Here is a 17,236-nt window from a genome sequence, read left to right on the forward strand (position 1 = left end):
CATATGAATGATCAGTCAAGCTACACATTGAGAACAGATAACATCCATTCATGAAACATCAATGGCAGACAGTTTTCTTTTTTGATAGCAACAGCTAGTCTGTACACAAAATGACACATAGGGCCTCTGCAAACACACACAAACACAAACACACACACACACACACACACACACACACACACACACAGACCTTCTGTAACACACACACACACACACACACACACACACAGACCTTCTGTACACACATACACACACACACACACACACACACACACACACACACACACACACACACACACACAGACCTTCTGTACACACATACACACACACACACACACACACACACACACACACACACACACACACACACACACACAGACCTTCTGTACACACATACACACACACACACACACACACACACAGGCCTTCACACACCTGTATTTGCAGGGCAGCAGTGTGACATGGTGCTGGTGTGTCCTTCCGCCAGGTGCGTTGACGGACACAGAGAGGGTCTGTGGTGCTTCGTCCTCACTAGCGTATTCTACCACCAGAACATAGTCCCCTGGACGCGGCACCCGGCTACGCATCTGGACATTCAGCTGGGAGAGGAGACAACATATTACAGTGTTCAGTCATTTCACTTTATGCACACCATCAAACACACACTCACACTTACAACCAGGCTCACACACACACACCTCTCCCTTTATACTCACATCGCTGCCGCTGCAGATGGCCATGTCGGGGTGGCGAGGGGTGATCCTCTCCTGGTGGCAGGGTTGGGGCAGGTGGTTGTCGAACCTGCAGCTGGCATCGTTACCAGAGATGGAGGGGAAGCCATCCAGAGACAGGTACTTGTAGAGCAGACAGCTATCAGGGAGAGACACAGAGAGAGACAGGTACTTGTAGAGCAGACAGCTATCAGGGAGAGACACAGAGCGAGACAGGTACTTGTAGAGCAGACAGCTATCAGGGAGAGACACAGAGAGAGACAGGTACTTGTAGAGCAGACAGCTATCAGGGAGAGACACAGAGAGAGACAGGTACTTGTAGAGCAGACAGCTATCAGGGAGAGACACAGAGAGAGACAGATTAGTAATAATATCACAAGATGCAATTACACGGCGTATCTAACAGCAATATTTAATCAAGAATTATCTTTGTTTCATTCAAGAGTGCCTCAACTGGGGAAAAGTATGCCCCTCATATTTCTTCCTACAGAGGGAAGCCGTGTCAATGCAATCACTTACTTGTGGCTGGCATCTGGTGCAGGGCTGTAGGTGCATGGCTCAGTCACTCTGATCTGCAGGACGGGAGCCTCATAGAAGGCACTGGGCAGGAGCACCAGGTAGTCCTGGAGGTCAGGTGGATGTTAACGAGGTCGGATGTTACAGATTACAACACAGACTCCAATCCACATCGGGGCACACACCTTTTCTTCCATTTTAAATCCCATACATCATTATGGCATGTCAAATTGACCATCATGGAGACACAGGAAGAAAAAAAAAAACTTCTGTCTCTCATGGAAACGGTTCAAACATTATAACAAATGGACTCAGGTTCTGCCGGCTACAGCGTATACTGTATCTAACATACACAAGGTTCTCACCAGCAGTATGCCCTCTGCCTCAATGACCACGGTCCAGGTACCAGGGTTCAGAACAAACGGCTCCACAAAGTTATTCTGGGGCACGTTGACGAAGGTAGGTTCTGAGCTGGGGGCAAACACGATCTGTTTGGACTGTTCTGAGCCTGGGAGAGAGGAGAAGGAGAGAGGGAGAGAGAGCAAGAAAGAGAGAGAGAGAGAGAGAGAGAGAAAGAGAGAGAGAGAGAGAGAGAGAGAGAGAGAGAGAGAGAGAGAGAGAGAGAGAGAGAGAGAGAGAGAGAGAGAGAGAGAGAGAGAGAGAGAGAGAGAGAGAGAGAGAGAGAGAGAGAGAGAGAGAGAGAGAGAGAGAGAGAGAGAGAGAGAGAGAGAGAGAGATAGAGAGAGAGAGGTTGAGTGAGGTCGAGACGCAGAGATTAATTAAATTAAATTGAATTTTCCTCTGAGGGAACTCCTTATGTGGAGGGGTTTATTAGAGAATAGGACAATCTGTAGACTTCACTTATCAAGAGAACATGAAGTACACTCAATACATACAGGACTGTAGGTCCACACTCGATACATACAGGACTGTAGGTCCACACTCGATACATACAGGACTGTAGGTCCACACTCGATACATACAGGACTGTAGGTCCACACTCGATACATACAGGACTGTAGGTCCACACTCGATACATACAGGACTGTAGGTCCACACTCAATACATACAGGACTGTAGGTCCACACTCAATACATACAGGACTGTAGGTCCACACTCAGTAAGTAGTTTCAAAGAGCTTACAATACAAAGAGTGCAATCATCTCTACAAACAATGAGTCAGATACTGTAGTCAGGTCTGGTCATTTCTGGTCAGGTGGTCTGTGACACATACCTCTTCGGCTGTTCTGATAGGCTGTAATTTTACCGTTGGAGACAGCAGCCCCAGTGTTTACATATCTGAGGATGAACCTCGTGAGGTAGACATCCGCCTCACTCACGTGCACCGACAGTTTGACTGTGCTCTGAGGGACGAAGAAGAGGAAGAAGAGGAGGAGGAAGAGGTGGAGATAGAGGATGTAGAAGAGGAGAGGAGGTGGAGAAGAGGAGGAGGAGGAGGAGGAAGAGGAGGAGGAGGGGGAAGAGGAGGAGGAGGGAGAGGAAGATTCGGAGGAAGAGAAAGAGGGGGAGAAGAAGGCGGACAAGGACAAGGAGGAGGAGAAGGAGGAGGAAGAGGAGGAGGAGGAAGACAAGGGGGAGGAAGAAGAAGAGGAGGAGGAGGGGGAAGGGGTATAGCAAATGATAAGGTCTGAGTTAAAAACCCTGTGATAGGATAGAAGGTTAGAGGACTATGGGGGTTGGGAGGTTGAGGGGTCAGAGGTCAGGGTTTTCAGTTACTCAGAAACCCTTGACCCGCGACAGGAAGTTCACCCACAGCCAGCTCTAAACCCTGCCTCTACATGCCAATACCAGCCAATCACCAGCTGCCTCTAGGAGAGGCCACACCCACATCCAGCCTCTCTGAGGGAAGGAGGGGAGGAAGAGGAAGAGAGGAGAGGCTGGGGGAGGAAGAGAGGAGAGGCTGCGTCCCAAATGGCCTTTTCCCTTTATAGGGTAGGATAGCACAGAGTCGTACACTTACAGTTGCCACACATTAAGTTCTTTCCGTCTTCAAGGATGGACACCCTGCCCCTCATGTCCAGGCTACCACGGTTCACGTAGCGCAATACTATTTGAAACAGGTCCGGAGAGCTGACCGAGACTTGAACCACCACCTTGGACTGGGGGGATATGGCACGTAGGGGTGGGGGGGCAGGGAGGAGGAAAAGGGATGGAGAGGAGGGGAGAGGGTAGGGAGGAGGGAGGAGGGGAGAGGGGAGAGGGTAGGGAGGAGGGAGGAGGGGAGAGGGTAGGGAGGAGGGAGGAGGAGAGGGTAGGGAGGAGGGAGGAGGGGAGAGGGTAGGGAGGAGGGAGGAGGGGAGAGGGTAGGGAGGAGGGGAGAGGGTAGGGAGGAGGGAGGAGGGGAGAGGGTAGGGAGGAGGGAGGAGGGGGAGAGGGTAGGGAGGAGGGGAGAGGGTAGGGAGGAGGGAGGAGGGGAGAGGGTAGGGAGGAGGGAGGAGGGGAGAGGGTAGGGAGGAGGGAGGAGGGGAGAGGGTAGGGAGGAGGGAGGAGGGGAGAGGGGAGAGGGAAGGGAGGAGGGAGGAGGGGAGAGGGTAGGGAGGAGGGAGGAGGGGAGAGGGTAGGGAGGAGGGAGGAGGGGAGAGGGTAGGGAGGAGGGAGGAGGGGAGAGAAAAAGGACAGAGCAGGGAAGCCAGTCCTTAATACCACACCACCACCACCACTGCAGCCTAAGCCAACCAGTAAAGCACAGTAAGATGAAAAGAGGGACTACAGTACCCATAATGCTCTGTACAGTGAGGGGAAAAAGTATTTGATCCCCTGCTGATTTTGTACGTTTGCCCACTGACAAAGAAATGATCAGTCTATAATTTTAATGCTAGGTTTATTTGAACAGTGAGAGACAGAATAACAACAAATAAATCCAGAAAAACGCATGTCAAAAATGTTATAAATTGATTTGCATTTTAATGAGGGAAATAAGTATTTGACCCCCTCTAAATCAGAAAGATTTCTGGCTCCCAGGTGTCTTTTATACAGGTAACGAGCTGAGATTAGGAGCACACTCTTAAAGGGAGTGCTCCTAATCTCAGCTTGTTACCTGTATAAAAGACACCTGTCCACAGAAGCAATCAATCAATCAGATTCCAAACTCTCCACCATGGCCAAGACCAAAGAGCTCTCCAAGGATGTCAGGGACAAGATTGTAGACCTACACAAGGCTGGAATGGGCTACAAGACCAAGCAGCTTGGTGAGAAGGTGACAACAGTTGGTGCGATTATTCGCAAATGGAAGAAACACAAAAGAACTGTCAATCTCCCTCGGCCTGGGGCTCCATGCAAGATCTCACCTCGTGGAGTTGCAATGATCATGAGAACGGTGAGGAATCAGCTCAGAACTACACGGGAGGATCTTGTCAATGATCTCAAGGCAGCTGGGACCATAGTCACCAAGAAAACAATTGGTAACACACTACGCCGTGAAGGACTGAAATCCTGCAGCGCCCGCAAGGTCCCCCTGCTCAAGAAAGCACATATACAGGGCCGTCTGAAGTTTGCCAATGAACATCTGAATGATTCAGAGGAGAACTGGGTGAAAGTGTTGTGGTCAGATGAGACCAAAATCGAGCTCTTTGGCATCAACTCAACTCACCGTCTTTGGAGGAGGAGGAATGCTGCCTATGACCCCAAGATCACCATCCCCACCATCAAACATGGAGGTGGAAACATTATGCTCTGGGGGTGTTTTTCTGCTAAGGGGACAGGACAACTTCACCGCATTAAAGGGCCGATGGATGGGGCCATGTACCGTCAAATCTTGGGGGAGAACCTCCTTCCCTCAGCCAGGGCATTGAAAATGGGTCATGGAGGGTATTCCAGCTAACAATGACCCAAAACACACGGCCAAGGCAACAAAGGAGTGACTCAAGAAGAAGCACATTAGGGTCCTGGAGTGGCCTAGCCACTCCAGGACTTGGAGAAGATCTGCAAAGAGGAGTGGAACAAAATCCCTCCTGAGATGTGTGCAAACCTGGTGGCCAACTACAAGAAACGTCTGACCTCTGTGATTGCCAACAAGGGTTTTGCCACCAAGTACTAAGTCATGTTTTGCAGAGGGGTCAAATACTTATTTCCCTCATTAAAATGTAAAACAATTGATAACATTTTTGACATGCGTTTTTTTGGATTTTTTTGTTGTTATTCTGTCTCTCACTGTTCAAATAAACCTACCATTAAAATTATAGGCTGATCATGTCTTTGTCAGTGGGTAAACGTACCAAATCAGCAAGGGATCAAATACTTTTTTCCCTCACTGTATCTTTGCCATTGATACCTTCTGTGACAGCATGGGCAGCAACCATTGAGGGTTCTCTATTTTAAAGTAGTCTATTTTTTGTTGCTTCTTTCTGACTGCCACCAGCGGTGCTGGGATGTTTTATTTTCTGTATTGTTTTGTGTATTTTACCGCCTTTTTCTCCCCAATTTCGATCTTGTCTCATCGCTGCAACTCCCCAACGGGCTCAGGAGAGGCGAAGGTCAAGTCATGCGTCCTCCGAAACATGACCCGCCTAACCGCGCTTCTTAACTCCCGCCCGCTTAACCCGGAAGCCAGCCGCACCAATGTGTCAGAGGAAGCACCGTTCAACTGACGACCGAAGTCAGCCTGCGGGCACCCGGCCCGCCACAAGGAGTTGTTAGAGTGCGATGAGCCAAGTAAAGCCACCCCCGGCCAAACCCTCCCCTAACCCGGACGACGCTGGGCCAATTGTGCGCCGCCATATGGGACTCCCGGTCACGGCCGGTTGTGACATAGCCTGGGATCGAACTCGGGTCTGTAGTGACGCCTCAAGCACTGCGATGCAGTGCCTTAGACCGCTGCGCCACTAGGGAGGCTCTGGGATGTTTTCTAAGGAGTATAATTCATTGCCTGATCCCTCCTGCTGACCTGGATGGAATTATGTGATCCCTACTTAACCCATAGGAAGTCCCACCCAGTTTACCACGAATGGTGAAAGCCTTCAATGGCGCTGCCCATGTTAAAACAGGCTTTGTGCCCTCTATCCATCTCTATGCCCAGCACATCTCCCCACCCACTCAACAAAACACACAGGCAGCCCCCCCAATGCAAACACGCTAGCTTCAGTCATCAATCACTCGAGCATAAAGCAAGCTGTCTACTAAGTTACGAAAGCTATACAGGGATAAAAAATAGATAAAACATTGACCTATTGGACCTCGTACTTATTCAGGAGAATAAGTTACGATTGCACATGCAGGGGGTAGAATGACTAGGTTGAGTTGGCCACAGTAACAATACATGTTGTAATAAAAGCCATTTCATTAGTCATCAATATAACAGAGAACACAGAGGACCTCAGCAACTCCTTCCTTTATGAATTCAGTTACTACTACTGACAATAAAACGACACGTCATTTGTAAACATACAATGGCTGCTGGCCCAGTGTGAGGCCTAAGGCAGTAGAGGGGGCGGACAGAGCCGCAGAGATATATGTATAGGCTATACGTACAATGTATTACCATAGATATGGCATAGAGGACTTACCTGAATGGAGGACATCTGAGCGTAACCTCTCCAGCTGAACCCTTCAAACTCCAGGGGGTTATACCCAAAACGCACCGGCCGCCCGTCCAGCATGGTGCCGTCCTCTATCTCAAACTTCAGGTGGTGCAGGTCTGGAAAGTAGTGGTCCGGATAAGGCCTAGGATAGGAGACGGAAAATACTGGTTTTAAATAAATCGGTCTTTAAAATAAGATTTTTTGAGTTTAAAAAGAAGGCCTCCTGTTGGATATTGTGTGTTTCTCGGGGGTTGGGTTAAAAAAAAAGTGATCAGGGGAATTACAATGGAATCTTCTTCTTTTTCTATTGGTTGTGTCGACGCAAAGTGAATGTTTTTTACACCATTTTTCACTCACATGTTACACTTGGGTCCCTCCACTTTTGGTCTGCAGCGACATCTCCCGGTCTTCTCCCCACACGACTGACCCACTGATCCCCCAATGTCACACCGACAACCTGCAACATAGAGGACTTGGTATACTGCTGTACACAATCTGCACATCCTATTACTTAATTTATAGTACAACAGACTGGCGTTATTGTAGCAGAGGAGATTTTTGGGAATCCCACTCTCGTGAAGAGGTAGCTCTGCTTGAGACAATAAAGCCCAACTGTTGCCCTCGGACCATGAGGATGTCCTCTTGATCTAATGGTTAAGATGTTGGGTTGGCGAGCGGGAAACCCAGGTTTGATTCCTGCTGGTTCCCTTAGACCAGTGGTTCTCAACCAGGGGTACTAGGACTGCTGGAGTACTTGGTCTATCCACAAGCGGGTACTTGAGAAGACTCAGCAGACCATAGGCCTACTGGTAACACGAGGTGGTACTCTGGGCAGAGTAAAATTCACTTGGTGGTTGTAACAGTAGTCGAAGGGTTACCTTGACAGCCGAAGAAGCTGCCACTCTGCAGGTTGAAGTATCCATCTTTACACACAGAGCAGGTGCCACTGCACACGTTGGGTTTACAGTGACATTGGCCATTGCTCTGTAGGAGCCAGAGAAAAAACATTGCTTTTAAAAAATGACCGTTGAATTTAAAATAGTAATAATCTAAATGAGATATATGTCCATTCCATACAGTGAGTCTTTGAGAGAACTCTACCCTAGCTAGCCAGTATTACTAGATACTTTATGTCAACTAAACAGTGGAATCGTTGAGAAAAAAAAACCTTTCTCACCTGAGCACACTCCGCCACGCCACCCACAGTCCCTTCAACGTTGCATTCACAGTCTGGGAGAAGGAGGAACACACGGAAAATACAATGAATTTTTGTCACTGAGCTCACCACAGGGCTACTATATGAAGTAGTAGAATCTTTAGCACAAATATATTGGTACCCAAACTGAATTTTTTTCCTCACATTTTAAAAACAGGTCAACCCAAAGTCTACTACATAAATCATTCACAATAACAAGCACAATGTCTCCTTCTGATAAAACAGGAAGGCTGCGTCTTACTGGAACACCTGTAGACGGAGTCATGTGACAGGTTCCAGAACAGAGGTTTACACCTGTCACAGGCCACGCCCTCCACACGGGGATGACACTCACAGGAACCCTGGTCAAAGATGGGTAGAGGGGATCAATAACTAAACGATGAATATAGTACAGAATATATGTAACATTTTTTTGTTAAAACATGTTTTGTTGGAACCCGAACCGTAGATGTAGGCTACTTACAAGAGTCGGCAGGACCTCGTTCTGCACAGAGCCGGCTGGGTTGCAAGTACCAGCTGTTCAGGAGAGGGAGAAACGCATAGTTCAGTTGATTCAATCAAACCATATTAGATGGATATAGGTTGTGGTTTATCTCTTCAATGTATGATCTCTCTCTGGGACGATAAAGTTGAAATCTTGAAACTTGAAAGATTGAGATTGAGATCAAGTTCCAAGATCAAGATCGACTCTAGTCTTACCTTGGCACAGAGGAAATCCGTAGGCTCCAGAGCTGCAGGTGTCACACCTCTGTCCCACGACGTTGGGTAGACAGGTACACTGACCACTCACCTGGTCACAGCTACTGAAACGAGAGCCCTCGGCTGAGCACTGACAAGCTGAGGGAGGAGGCATGAGAAAACATTAGCACATTAGCTGGGGAGAAAGAGGAGGGAGTTAGCCAGTTAGCATTTAGCTACATTCAGAATATAATTTACAGGTGTGGCATTAGATGGCATAATAAATACATAACAACACGTGACAGATGCACACAAACACATAATGCAAAAAATCGATGTTCATCTATTGCCAGAAAACTGCATTATTAACATATTCAGAAGTAAGTGTACTGAGTTTTAGATATTGAATCATATCTGATCTTAACAACAACCAATCAGGCTTTGAGATGTCGTCTGAACTCGGACAACTTACGTGTGCAGCTGGGGAAGCCAAAGAAACCGGGAGCACACTGGTCACAGGCGGCGCCGCTGTAGTTGGGTCTGCAGTGGCAGTGACCTGACACACTACAGCTAGAGTCCAGGGAGGTCCGAGGATCACAGGTGCACACTGGGTAAACAGGAAGTTACAACATCATGAGATCATGAAAGCATAAATTGAGCAAATCTACAAATAATTTGGAGTTATTTAGGATGAAGTTACAGTATTTAATACATAGGATGATTTGTCTCCGACTGCAATGTAGTCTCAAACATCACCAAACTGTTTGGGTAGAGAGTTCGGATACCTCCACAAAACGTCTAATGTGTGGTGTGTTTTTTTTGTGGTGTCTGGTAGTGTAGTTGAAGTGGTGTTTTATTGTGGTGTCTGGTGTGTGTAGTTGAGGTGTGTTTTATTGTGGTGTCTGGTGTGTGTAGTTGAGATGTCTGGTGTGTGTGTAGTTGGGGTGTGTGTATTTTATGAGCGTGGTGTGTGTAGTCGTGGTGTGTGTAGCTGTGGTGTGTGTATTTTATGAGCGTGGTGTGTGTAGTCGTGGTGTGTGTAGTTGTGGTGTGTGTAGTTTATGAGCGTGGTGTGTGTAGTCGTGGTGTGTGTAGTTGTGGTGTGTGTAGTTTATGAGCGTGGTGTGTGTAGTCGTGGTGTGTGTAGCTGTGGTGTGTGTATTTTATGAGCGTGGTGTGTGTAGTCGTGGTGTGTGTAGTTGTGGTGTGTGTAGTTTATGAGCGTGGTGTGTGTAGTCGTGGTGTGTGTAGTTGTGGTGTGTGTAGTTTATGAGCGTGGTGTGTGTAGTCGTGGTGTGTGTAGTCGTGGTGTGTGTAGCTGTGGTGTGTGTAGTCGTGGTGTGTGTAGTCGTGGTGTGTGTAGTTTATGAGCGTGGTGTGTGTAGTCGTGGTGTGTGTAGTCGTGGTGTGTGTAGTCGTGGTGTGTGTAGCTGTGGTGTGTGTAGTTTATGAGCGTGGTGTGTGTAGTCGTGGTGTGTGTAGTTGTGGTGTGTGTAGTTTATGAGCGTGGTGTGTGTAGTCGTGGTGTGTGTAGTTTATGAGCGTGGTGTGTGTAGTCGTGGTGTGTGTAGTCGTGGTGTGTGTAGTCATGGTGTGTGTAGTCGTGGTGTGTGTAGCTGTGGTGTGTGTAGTTTATGAGCGTGGTGTGTGTAGTTGGGGTGTGTGTAGTCGTGGTGTGTGTAGTTTATGAGCGTGGTGTGTGTAGTCGTGGTGTGTGTAGTTGTGGTGTGTGTAGTTTATGAGCGTGGTGTGTGTAGTCGTGGTGTGTGTAGTTGTGGTGTGTGTAGTTTATGAGCGTGGTGTGTGTAGTCGTGGTGTGTGTAGTCGTGGTGTGTGTAGTCGTGGTGTGTGTAGCTGTGGTGTGTGTAGTTTATGAGCGTGGTGTGTGTAGTTGGGGTGTGTGTAGTCGTGGTGTGTGTAGTCGTGGTGTGTGTAGCTGTGGTGTGTGTAGTTTATGAGCGTGGTGTGTGTAGTCGTGGTGTGTGTAGTTTATGAGCATGGTGTGTGTAGTCGTGGTGTGTGTAGTTGTGGTGTGTGTAGTTTATGAGCGTGGTGTGTGTAGTCGTGGTGTGTGTAGTTGTGGTGTGTGTAGTCGTGGTGTGTGTAGTTTATGAGCGTGGTGTGTGTAGTCGTGGTGTGTGTAGTTGTGGTGTGTGTAGTTTATGAGCGTGGTGTGTGTAGTCGTGGTGTGTGTATTTTATGAGCGCGGTGTGTGTAGTCGTGGTGTGTGTAGTCGTGGTGTGTGTAGTCGTGGTGTGTGTAGTCGTGGTGTGTGTAGCTGTGGTGTGTGTAGTTTATGAGCGTGGTGTGTGTAGTCGTGGTGTGTGTAGTCGTGGTGTGTGTAGTCGTGGTGTGTGTAGCTGTGGTGTGTGTAGTTTATGAGCGTGGTGTGTGTAGTCGTGGTGTGTGTAGCTGTGGTGTGTGTAGTTTATGAGCGTGGTGTGTGTAGTCGTGGTGTGTGTAGCTGTGGTGTGTGTAGTTTATGAGCGTGGTGTGTGTAGTCGTGGTGTGTGTAGCTGTGGTGTGTGTAGTTTATGAGCGTGGTGTGTGTAGTCGTGGTGTGTGTAGTTGTGGTGTGTGTAGCTGTGGTGTGTGTAGTTTATGAGCGTGGTGTGTGTAGTCGTGGTGTGTGTAGTTGTGGTGTGTGTAGTTTATGAGCGTGGTGTGTGTAGTCGTGGTGTGTGTAGCTGTGGTGTGTGTAGTTTATGAGCGTGGTGTGTGTAGTCGTGGTGTGTGTAGTGGTGGTGTGTGTAGTTTATGAGCGGGGTGTGTGTGGTCCGGTCAGTGGTCAGTACCTTGGCAGTTGGGGTAGGAGTGGAAGCCTGATCTACACTGCTCACAGCGCGGCCCCTGGAACTCTGGACGACACACACACCGTCCAGACACATCACAACCCTCTGGGAGAGAACCCACACTGCTACAGCCACACACTGATGGCGGAAGAGAGGGGGGAGGGAGAAGGAGAGAGGGGAGGGAGAGAGGGGAGGGGGAGGGGGAGAGGGAGGAGGGAGGAGGAGGAGAGGGAGAAAAGGGGAGAAGGGGAGGGAGGAGGGGGAGAGGGAGAGGGGGGAGAGGGAGAGAGAGAGAGAGAGAGAGAGAGAGAGAGAGAGAGAGAGAGAGAGAGAGAGAGAGAGAGAGAGAGAGAGACAGAGAGAGAGAGAGAGAGAGAGAGAGAGAGAGAGAGAGAGAGAGAGAGAGAGAGAGAGAGAGAGAGAGAGAGAGAGAGAGAAAAAAAATGGAGGAACGGAGTAGTTCAGGACTTGCAATTCAACATTTCCAAAAATGAGTTTCTACGTAAAAATAGCAGCAACTTTAGAACGTCCCTAAGTAACTCCTTTCATAAACAGACAGACATTATTATGGAGCTGTAACGTCCACGGTCCTGGGGCAGCTTTCAGACAGTGTTTTTGTAGCCAGTGTTTGGCAGACAGACAATGACGTTGGCACAGTGGTAACAATGTGTTGGCTGATACTCACGTTGGCAGAGGGGGTAGTGATATGTGTGTGTGTGTGTGTGTGTGTGTGTGTGTGTGTGTGTGTGAGTGTGTGTGTGTATACAGTATATATACTCACGTTGGCAGAGGGGGTAGTGATATGTGTGTGTGTGTGTGTGTGTGTGTGTGTGTGTGTGTGTGTGTGTGTGTGTGAGTGTGTGTGTGTGTGTATACAGTATATATACTCACGTTGGCAGAGGGGGTAATTGAAGTAGCCTGGGGTACACTGGTCACATGAATAACCCTGAAAGCCTTGGCGACACTGACACTGCCCCGTCAGAGTGTCACACCTACCGTCCTGGCACCCCGGGCCAAGGCACTGACAGGCTGGGAAAGGACACACACACTGGGATTACACAAACATAGGGATTACACACAATTAACATGTGTTTGTGTGTGCGTATGGGAGTGGGGGAAATCTGTGTGTGTGTGTGTGTGTGTGAGGGGTGGGGGTTGTGTGTGTGTGAGTGTGTGTGTGTGTGTGTGTGTGTGTGTGTGTGTGTGTGTGTGTGTGTGTGTGTGTGTGTGTGTGTGTGTGTGTGTGTGTGTGTGTGTGTGTGTGTGTGTGTGTGTGTGTGTGTGTGAGTGTGTGAGTGTGGGGGTTGTGTGAGTGTGTGAGGGGTGGGGGTTGTGTGTGTGTGGTGTGTGTGTGTGTGTGTGTGTGTGTGTGTGTGTGTGTGTGTGTGTGTGTGTGTGTGTGTGTGTGTGTGTGTGAGTGTGTGAGTGTGGGTTTGTGTGTGTGTTAAACTGGGTGTATTGTGGCTGTCTTTGTATCTTGTGCCTGTTAGTTTATGGAAGAAAGGAATTTGTTGGAGTGTATATTTGAGTTTTAAAAAAAACTAACTACCCAGAACAAACTGTAAAACAACCCTAACTACCCAGAACAAACTGTAAAACACCATAACTACCCAGAACAAACTGTAAAACACCCTAACTACCCAGAACAGACTGTAAAACACCATAACTACCCAGAACAAACTGTAAAACACCATAACTACCCAGAACAGACTGTAAAACACCCTAACTACCCAGAACAGACTGTAAAACACCCTAACTACCCAGAACAGACTGTAAAACAACCCTAACTACCCAGAACAGACTGTAAAACACCCTAACTACCCAGAACAGACTGTAAAACACCCTAACTACCCAGAACAGACTGTAAAACACCCTAACTACCCAGAACACACTGTAAAACAGTCCTAACTACCCAGAACAAACTGTAAAACACCCTATCTACCCAGAACAGACTGTAAAACACCCTAACTACCCAGAACAAACTGTAAAACACCCTAACTACCCAGAACAAACTGTAAAACACCCTAACTACCCAGAACAAACTGTAAAACACCCTAACTACCCAGAACAAACTGTAAAACAACCCTAACTACCCAGAACAAACTGTAAAACACCATAACTACCCAGAACAAACTGTAAAACACCCTAACTACCCAGAACAGACTGTAAAACACCCTAACTACCCAGAACAGACTGTAAAACACCCTAACTACCCAGAACAGACTGTAAAACACCCTAACTACCCAGAACAGACTGTAAAACACCCTAACTACCCAGAACAAACTGTAAAACACCCTAACTACCCAGAACAAACAGTAAAACACCCTAACTACCCAGAACAAACTGTAAAATAACCCTAACTGAATAGTTGTATTTTTTATTTCACCATTATTTAACCATGTAAGCCAGTTGAGAACAAGTTCTCATTTACAACTGCGACCTGGCCAAGATAAAGCAAAGCAGTGCGATAAAAACAACAACACAGAGTTACATATGGGGTAAAACAAAACATAAAGTAAAAAATACAACAGAAAATATATATACAGTGTGTGCTAATGTAGTAAGTTATGGAGGTTAGGCAATAAATAGGCCATAGTGCAAAATAATTACAATTTAGTATTAACACTGGAGTGATAGATGTGCAGAAGATGATGTGCAAATAGAGATACTGGGGTGCAAATTAGCAAAATAAATAACAATATGGGGATGAGGTAGTTGGGTGGGCTAATTACAGATGGGCTGTGTACAGGTGCAGTGATCGGTAAGCTGCTCTGACAACTGATGCTTAAAGTTAGTGAGGGAGATAAAAGTCTCCAGCTTCAGAGATTGTTTGCAGTTCGTTCCAGTCATTGGCAGCAGAGAACTGGAAGGAGTGGCGGCCAAAGGAGGTGTTGGCTTTGGGGATGACCAGTGAGATATACCTGCTGGAACGCAGACTACGGGTGGGTGTTGCTATGATGACCAGTGAGCTAAGATAAGGCGGGGATTTGCCTAGCAGTGATTTATAGATGACCTGGAGCCAGTGGGTTTGGCGACAAATATGTAGTGAGGGCCAGCCAACGAGAGCGTACAGGTCACAGTGGTGGGTAGTATATGGGGCTTTGGTGACAAAACGGATGGCACTGTGATAGACTACATCCAATTTGCTGAGTAGAGTGTTGGAGGCTATTTTGTAAATGACATCGCCGAAGTCAAGGATCGGTAGGATAGTCAGTTTTACGAGGGCATGTTTGGCAGCATGAGTGAAGGAGGCTTTGTTGCGAAATAGGAAGCCGATTCTAGATTTAACTTTGGATTGGAGATGCTTAATGTGAGTCTGGAAGGAGAGTTTACGGTCTAATCAGACACCTAGGTATTTGTAGTTGTCCACAAATTCTAAGTCAGACCTGCCGAGAGTAGTGATTCTAGTTGGGCGGGCAGGTGCAAGCAGCGCTCGATTGAAGAGCATGCATTTAGATTTACTAGCGTTTAAGAGCAGTTGGAGGCTACGGAAGGAGTGTTGTATGGCGTTGAAGCTTGTTTGGAGGTTTGTTAACACAGTGTCCAATGAAGGGCCAGATGTATCCAAAATGGTGTCGTCTGCGTAGAGGTGGATCTGAGAGTCACCAGCAGCAAGCGCGACATCATTGATATACAAAAAAAATTTAGTCGGTCCGAGAATTGAACCCTGTGGCACCCCCATAGAGACTGCCAGAGGTCCAGACAACAGGCCCTCCAATTTGACACATTGAACTCTATCTGAGAAGTAGTTGGTGAACCAGGCAAGGCAGTCATATGAGAAACCAAGGCTATTTAGTCTGCCAATAAGAATGCAGTGATTGACAGAGTCGAAAGCCTTGGCCAGGTCGATGAAGACGGCTGCACAGTACTGTCTTATATCGATCGCGGTTATAATATCGTTTAGGACCTTGAGCGTGGCTGAGGTGCACCCATGACTAGTTCGGAAACCAGATTGCTTAGCGGAGAAGGTACGGTGGGATTCGAAATGGTCGGTGATTTGTTTGTTAACTTGGCTTTCAAATACTTTCGAAAGGCAGGGCAGGATGGATATAGGTCTGTAACAGTTTGGATCTAGAGTGTCACCCCCTTTGAAGAGGGGGATGACCATGGCAGCTTTCTAATCTCTGGGGATCTCAGATGATACGAAAGAGAGGTTGAACAGGCTAGTAATAGGGGTTGCTACAATTTCGGCTGCTGTTTTTAGAAAGAAAGGGTCCAGATTGTCTAGCCCAGCTGATTTGTAGGGGTCCAGATTTTGCAGCTCTTTCAGATCATCAGCTATCTGAATTTGGTTGAAGGAGAAGCGGGGGGGGGGAGCATGGCCAGCCGTAGCAAAATGCTTATTGAAATTCTCGATTATCGTCGCTTTATCTGTGGTGACAGTGTTTCCTAGCCTCAGTGCAGTGGGCAGCTGGGAGGAGGTGCTCTTATTCTCCATGGACTTTACAGTGTCCCAAAACTTTTTGGAGTTAGTGCTACAGGATGCAAATTTCTGTTTGAAAAAGCTAGCCTTTGCTTTCCTAACTGATTGTGTATATTGGTTCCTGACTTCCCTGAAAAGTTGCATATCGCGGGGGCTGTTCGATGCTAATGCAGTACGCCACAGGATGTTTTTGTGCTGGTCAAGGGCAGTCAAGTCTGAGGAGAACCAGGGGCTAAATCTGTTCTGTGTTCTGAATTTTTTTAATGGGGCATGCTTATTTAAGATGGAGAGGAAAGCACTTTTAAAGAACAACCAGGCATCCTCTACTGACGGAATGAGTTCAATATCCATCCAGGATACCCGGGCCAGGTCAATTAGAAAGGCCTGCTCGCTGAAGTGTTTTAGGGAGCGTTTGACAGTGATGAGGGGTGGTCGTTTGACCGCGTACCCATTACGGACGCAGTCAATGAGGCAGTGATCGCTGAGATCCTGGTTGAAGACAGCGGAGGTGTATTTAGAGGGTAAATTAGTCAGGATGATATCTATGAGGGTGCCCATGTTTACGGATTTAGGGTTGTACCTGGTAGGTTCCTTGATAATTTGTGTGAGATTGAGGGCATCTAGTTTAGATTGTAGGATTTCCGGGGTGTTAAGCATATCCCAGTTTAGGTCACCAAGCAGTACGAACTCTGAGGATAGATGGGGGGCAATCAATTCACATATGGTGTCCAGGGCACAGCTGGGGGCTGAGGGTGGTCTGTAGCAAGCGGCAACAGTGATAGGCTTATTTCTGGAAAGGTGGATTTTTAGAAGTAGAAGCTCAAACAGTTTGGGCACAGACCTGGATAGTATGATAGAGCTCTGCAGGCTATCCTGTCCCCTGTAGCTCAGTTGGTAGATCATGGCGTTTGCAATGCCAGGGTTGTGGGTTCGTTTCCCACGGGGGACCAGTGTGAGTCGCTCTGGATAAGAGCATCTGCTAAATGACTAAAATGTCAAATGTATCTCTACAGTGGATTGCAACTCCGCCCCCTTTGGCAGTTCTATCTAGACGGAAAATGTTGTAGTTGGGGATGGACATTTCAGAGTTTTTGGTGGCCTTCCTAAGCCAGGATTCAGACACTGCTAGAACATCAGGGTTGGCGGAGTGTGCTAACGCAGTGAATAACTCAAACTTAGGGAGGAGGCTTCTGATGTTAACATGCAAGAAACGAAGGCTTTTACAGAAGTCAACAAATGATAGCGCCTGGGGAGTAGGAGTGATACTGGGGGCTACAGGGCCTGGGTTAACCTCTACATCACCAGAGGAACAGAGTAGGAGTAGAATAAGGATACGGCTAAAG

The 17,236-nt window shown here is 47.6% G+C and overlaps 1 protein-coding gene across 2 annotated transcripts in view; it reads right to left on the bottom strand.

Moving 5' to 3' along the window:
- The window catches only part of lama5 (laminin, alpha 5), a 194,445-nt gene that overhangs the window by 84,967 nt on the left and 92,242 nt on the right, over window positions 1-17,236 (bottom strand). For both annotated transcript variants that reach the window (XM_045209507.1, XM_045209506.1), the window contains exons 13-27: window positions 12,362-12,499; window positions 11,474-11,608; window positions 9,151-9,285; window positions 8,700-8,837; window positions 8,464-8,516; window positions 8,242-8,341; window positions 7,962-8,014; window positions 7,663-7,768; window positions 7,142-7,241; window positions 6,770-6,926; window positions 2,482-2,611; window positions 1,613-1,755; window positions 1,251-1,354; window positions 717-870; window positions 436-599 (exon numbers count right to left, since the gene is read on the bottom strand). In XM_045209507.1, coding sequence (XP_045065442.1) covers window positions 436-599; window positions 717-870; window positions 1,251-1,354; window positions 1,613-1,755; window positions 2,482-2,611; window positions 6,770-6,926; window positions 7,142-7,241; window positions 7,663-7,768; window positions 7,962-8,014; window positions 8,242-8,341; window positions 8,464-8,516; window positions 8,700-8,837; window positions 9,151-9,285; window positions 11,474-11,608; window positions 12,362-12,499 — 1,810 coding nt within the window. The remainder of the gene's footprint in view (window positions 1-435; window positions 600-716; window positions 871-1,250; window positions 1,355-1,612; window positions 1,756-2,481; window positions 2,612-6,769; window positions 6,927-7,141; window positions 7,242-7,662; window positions 7,769-7,961; window positions 8,015-8,241; window positions 8,342-8,463; window positions 8,517-8,699; window positions 8,838-9,150; window positions 9,286-11,473; window positions 11,609-12,361; window positions 12,500-17,236) is intronic.

This window comes from Coregonus clupeaformis, chromosome 30 (assembly GCF_020615455.1).
Source record: "Coregonus clupeaformis isolate EN_2021a chromosome 30, ASM2061545v1, whole genome shotgun sequence".
NCBI lineage: Eukaryota > Metazoa > Chordata > Actinopteri > Salmoniformes > Salmonidae > Coregonus > Coregonus clupeaformis.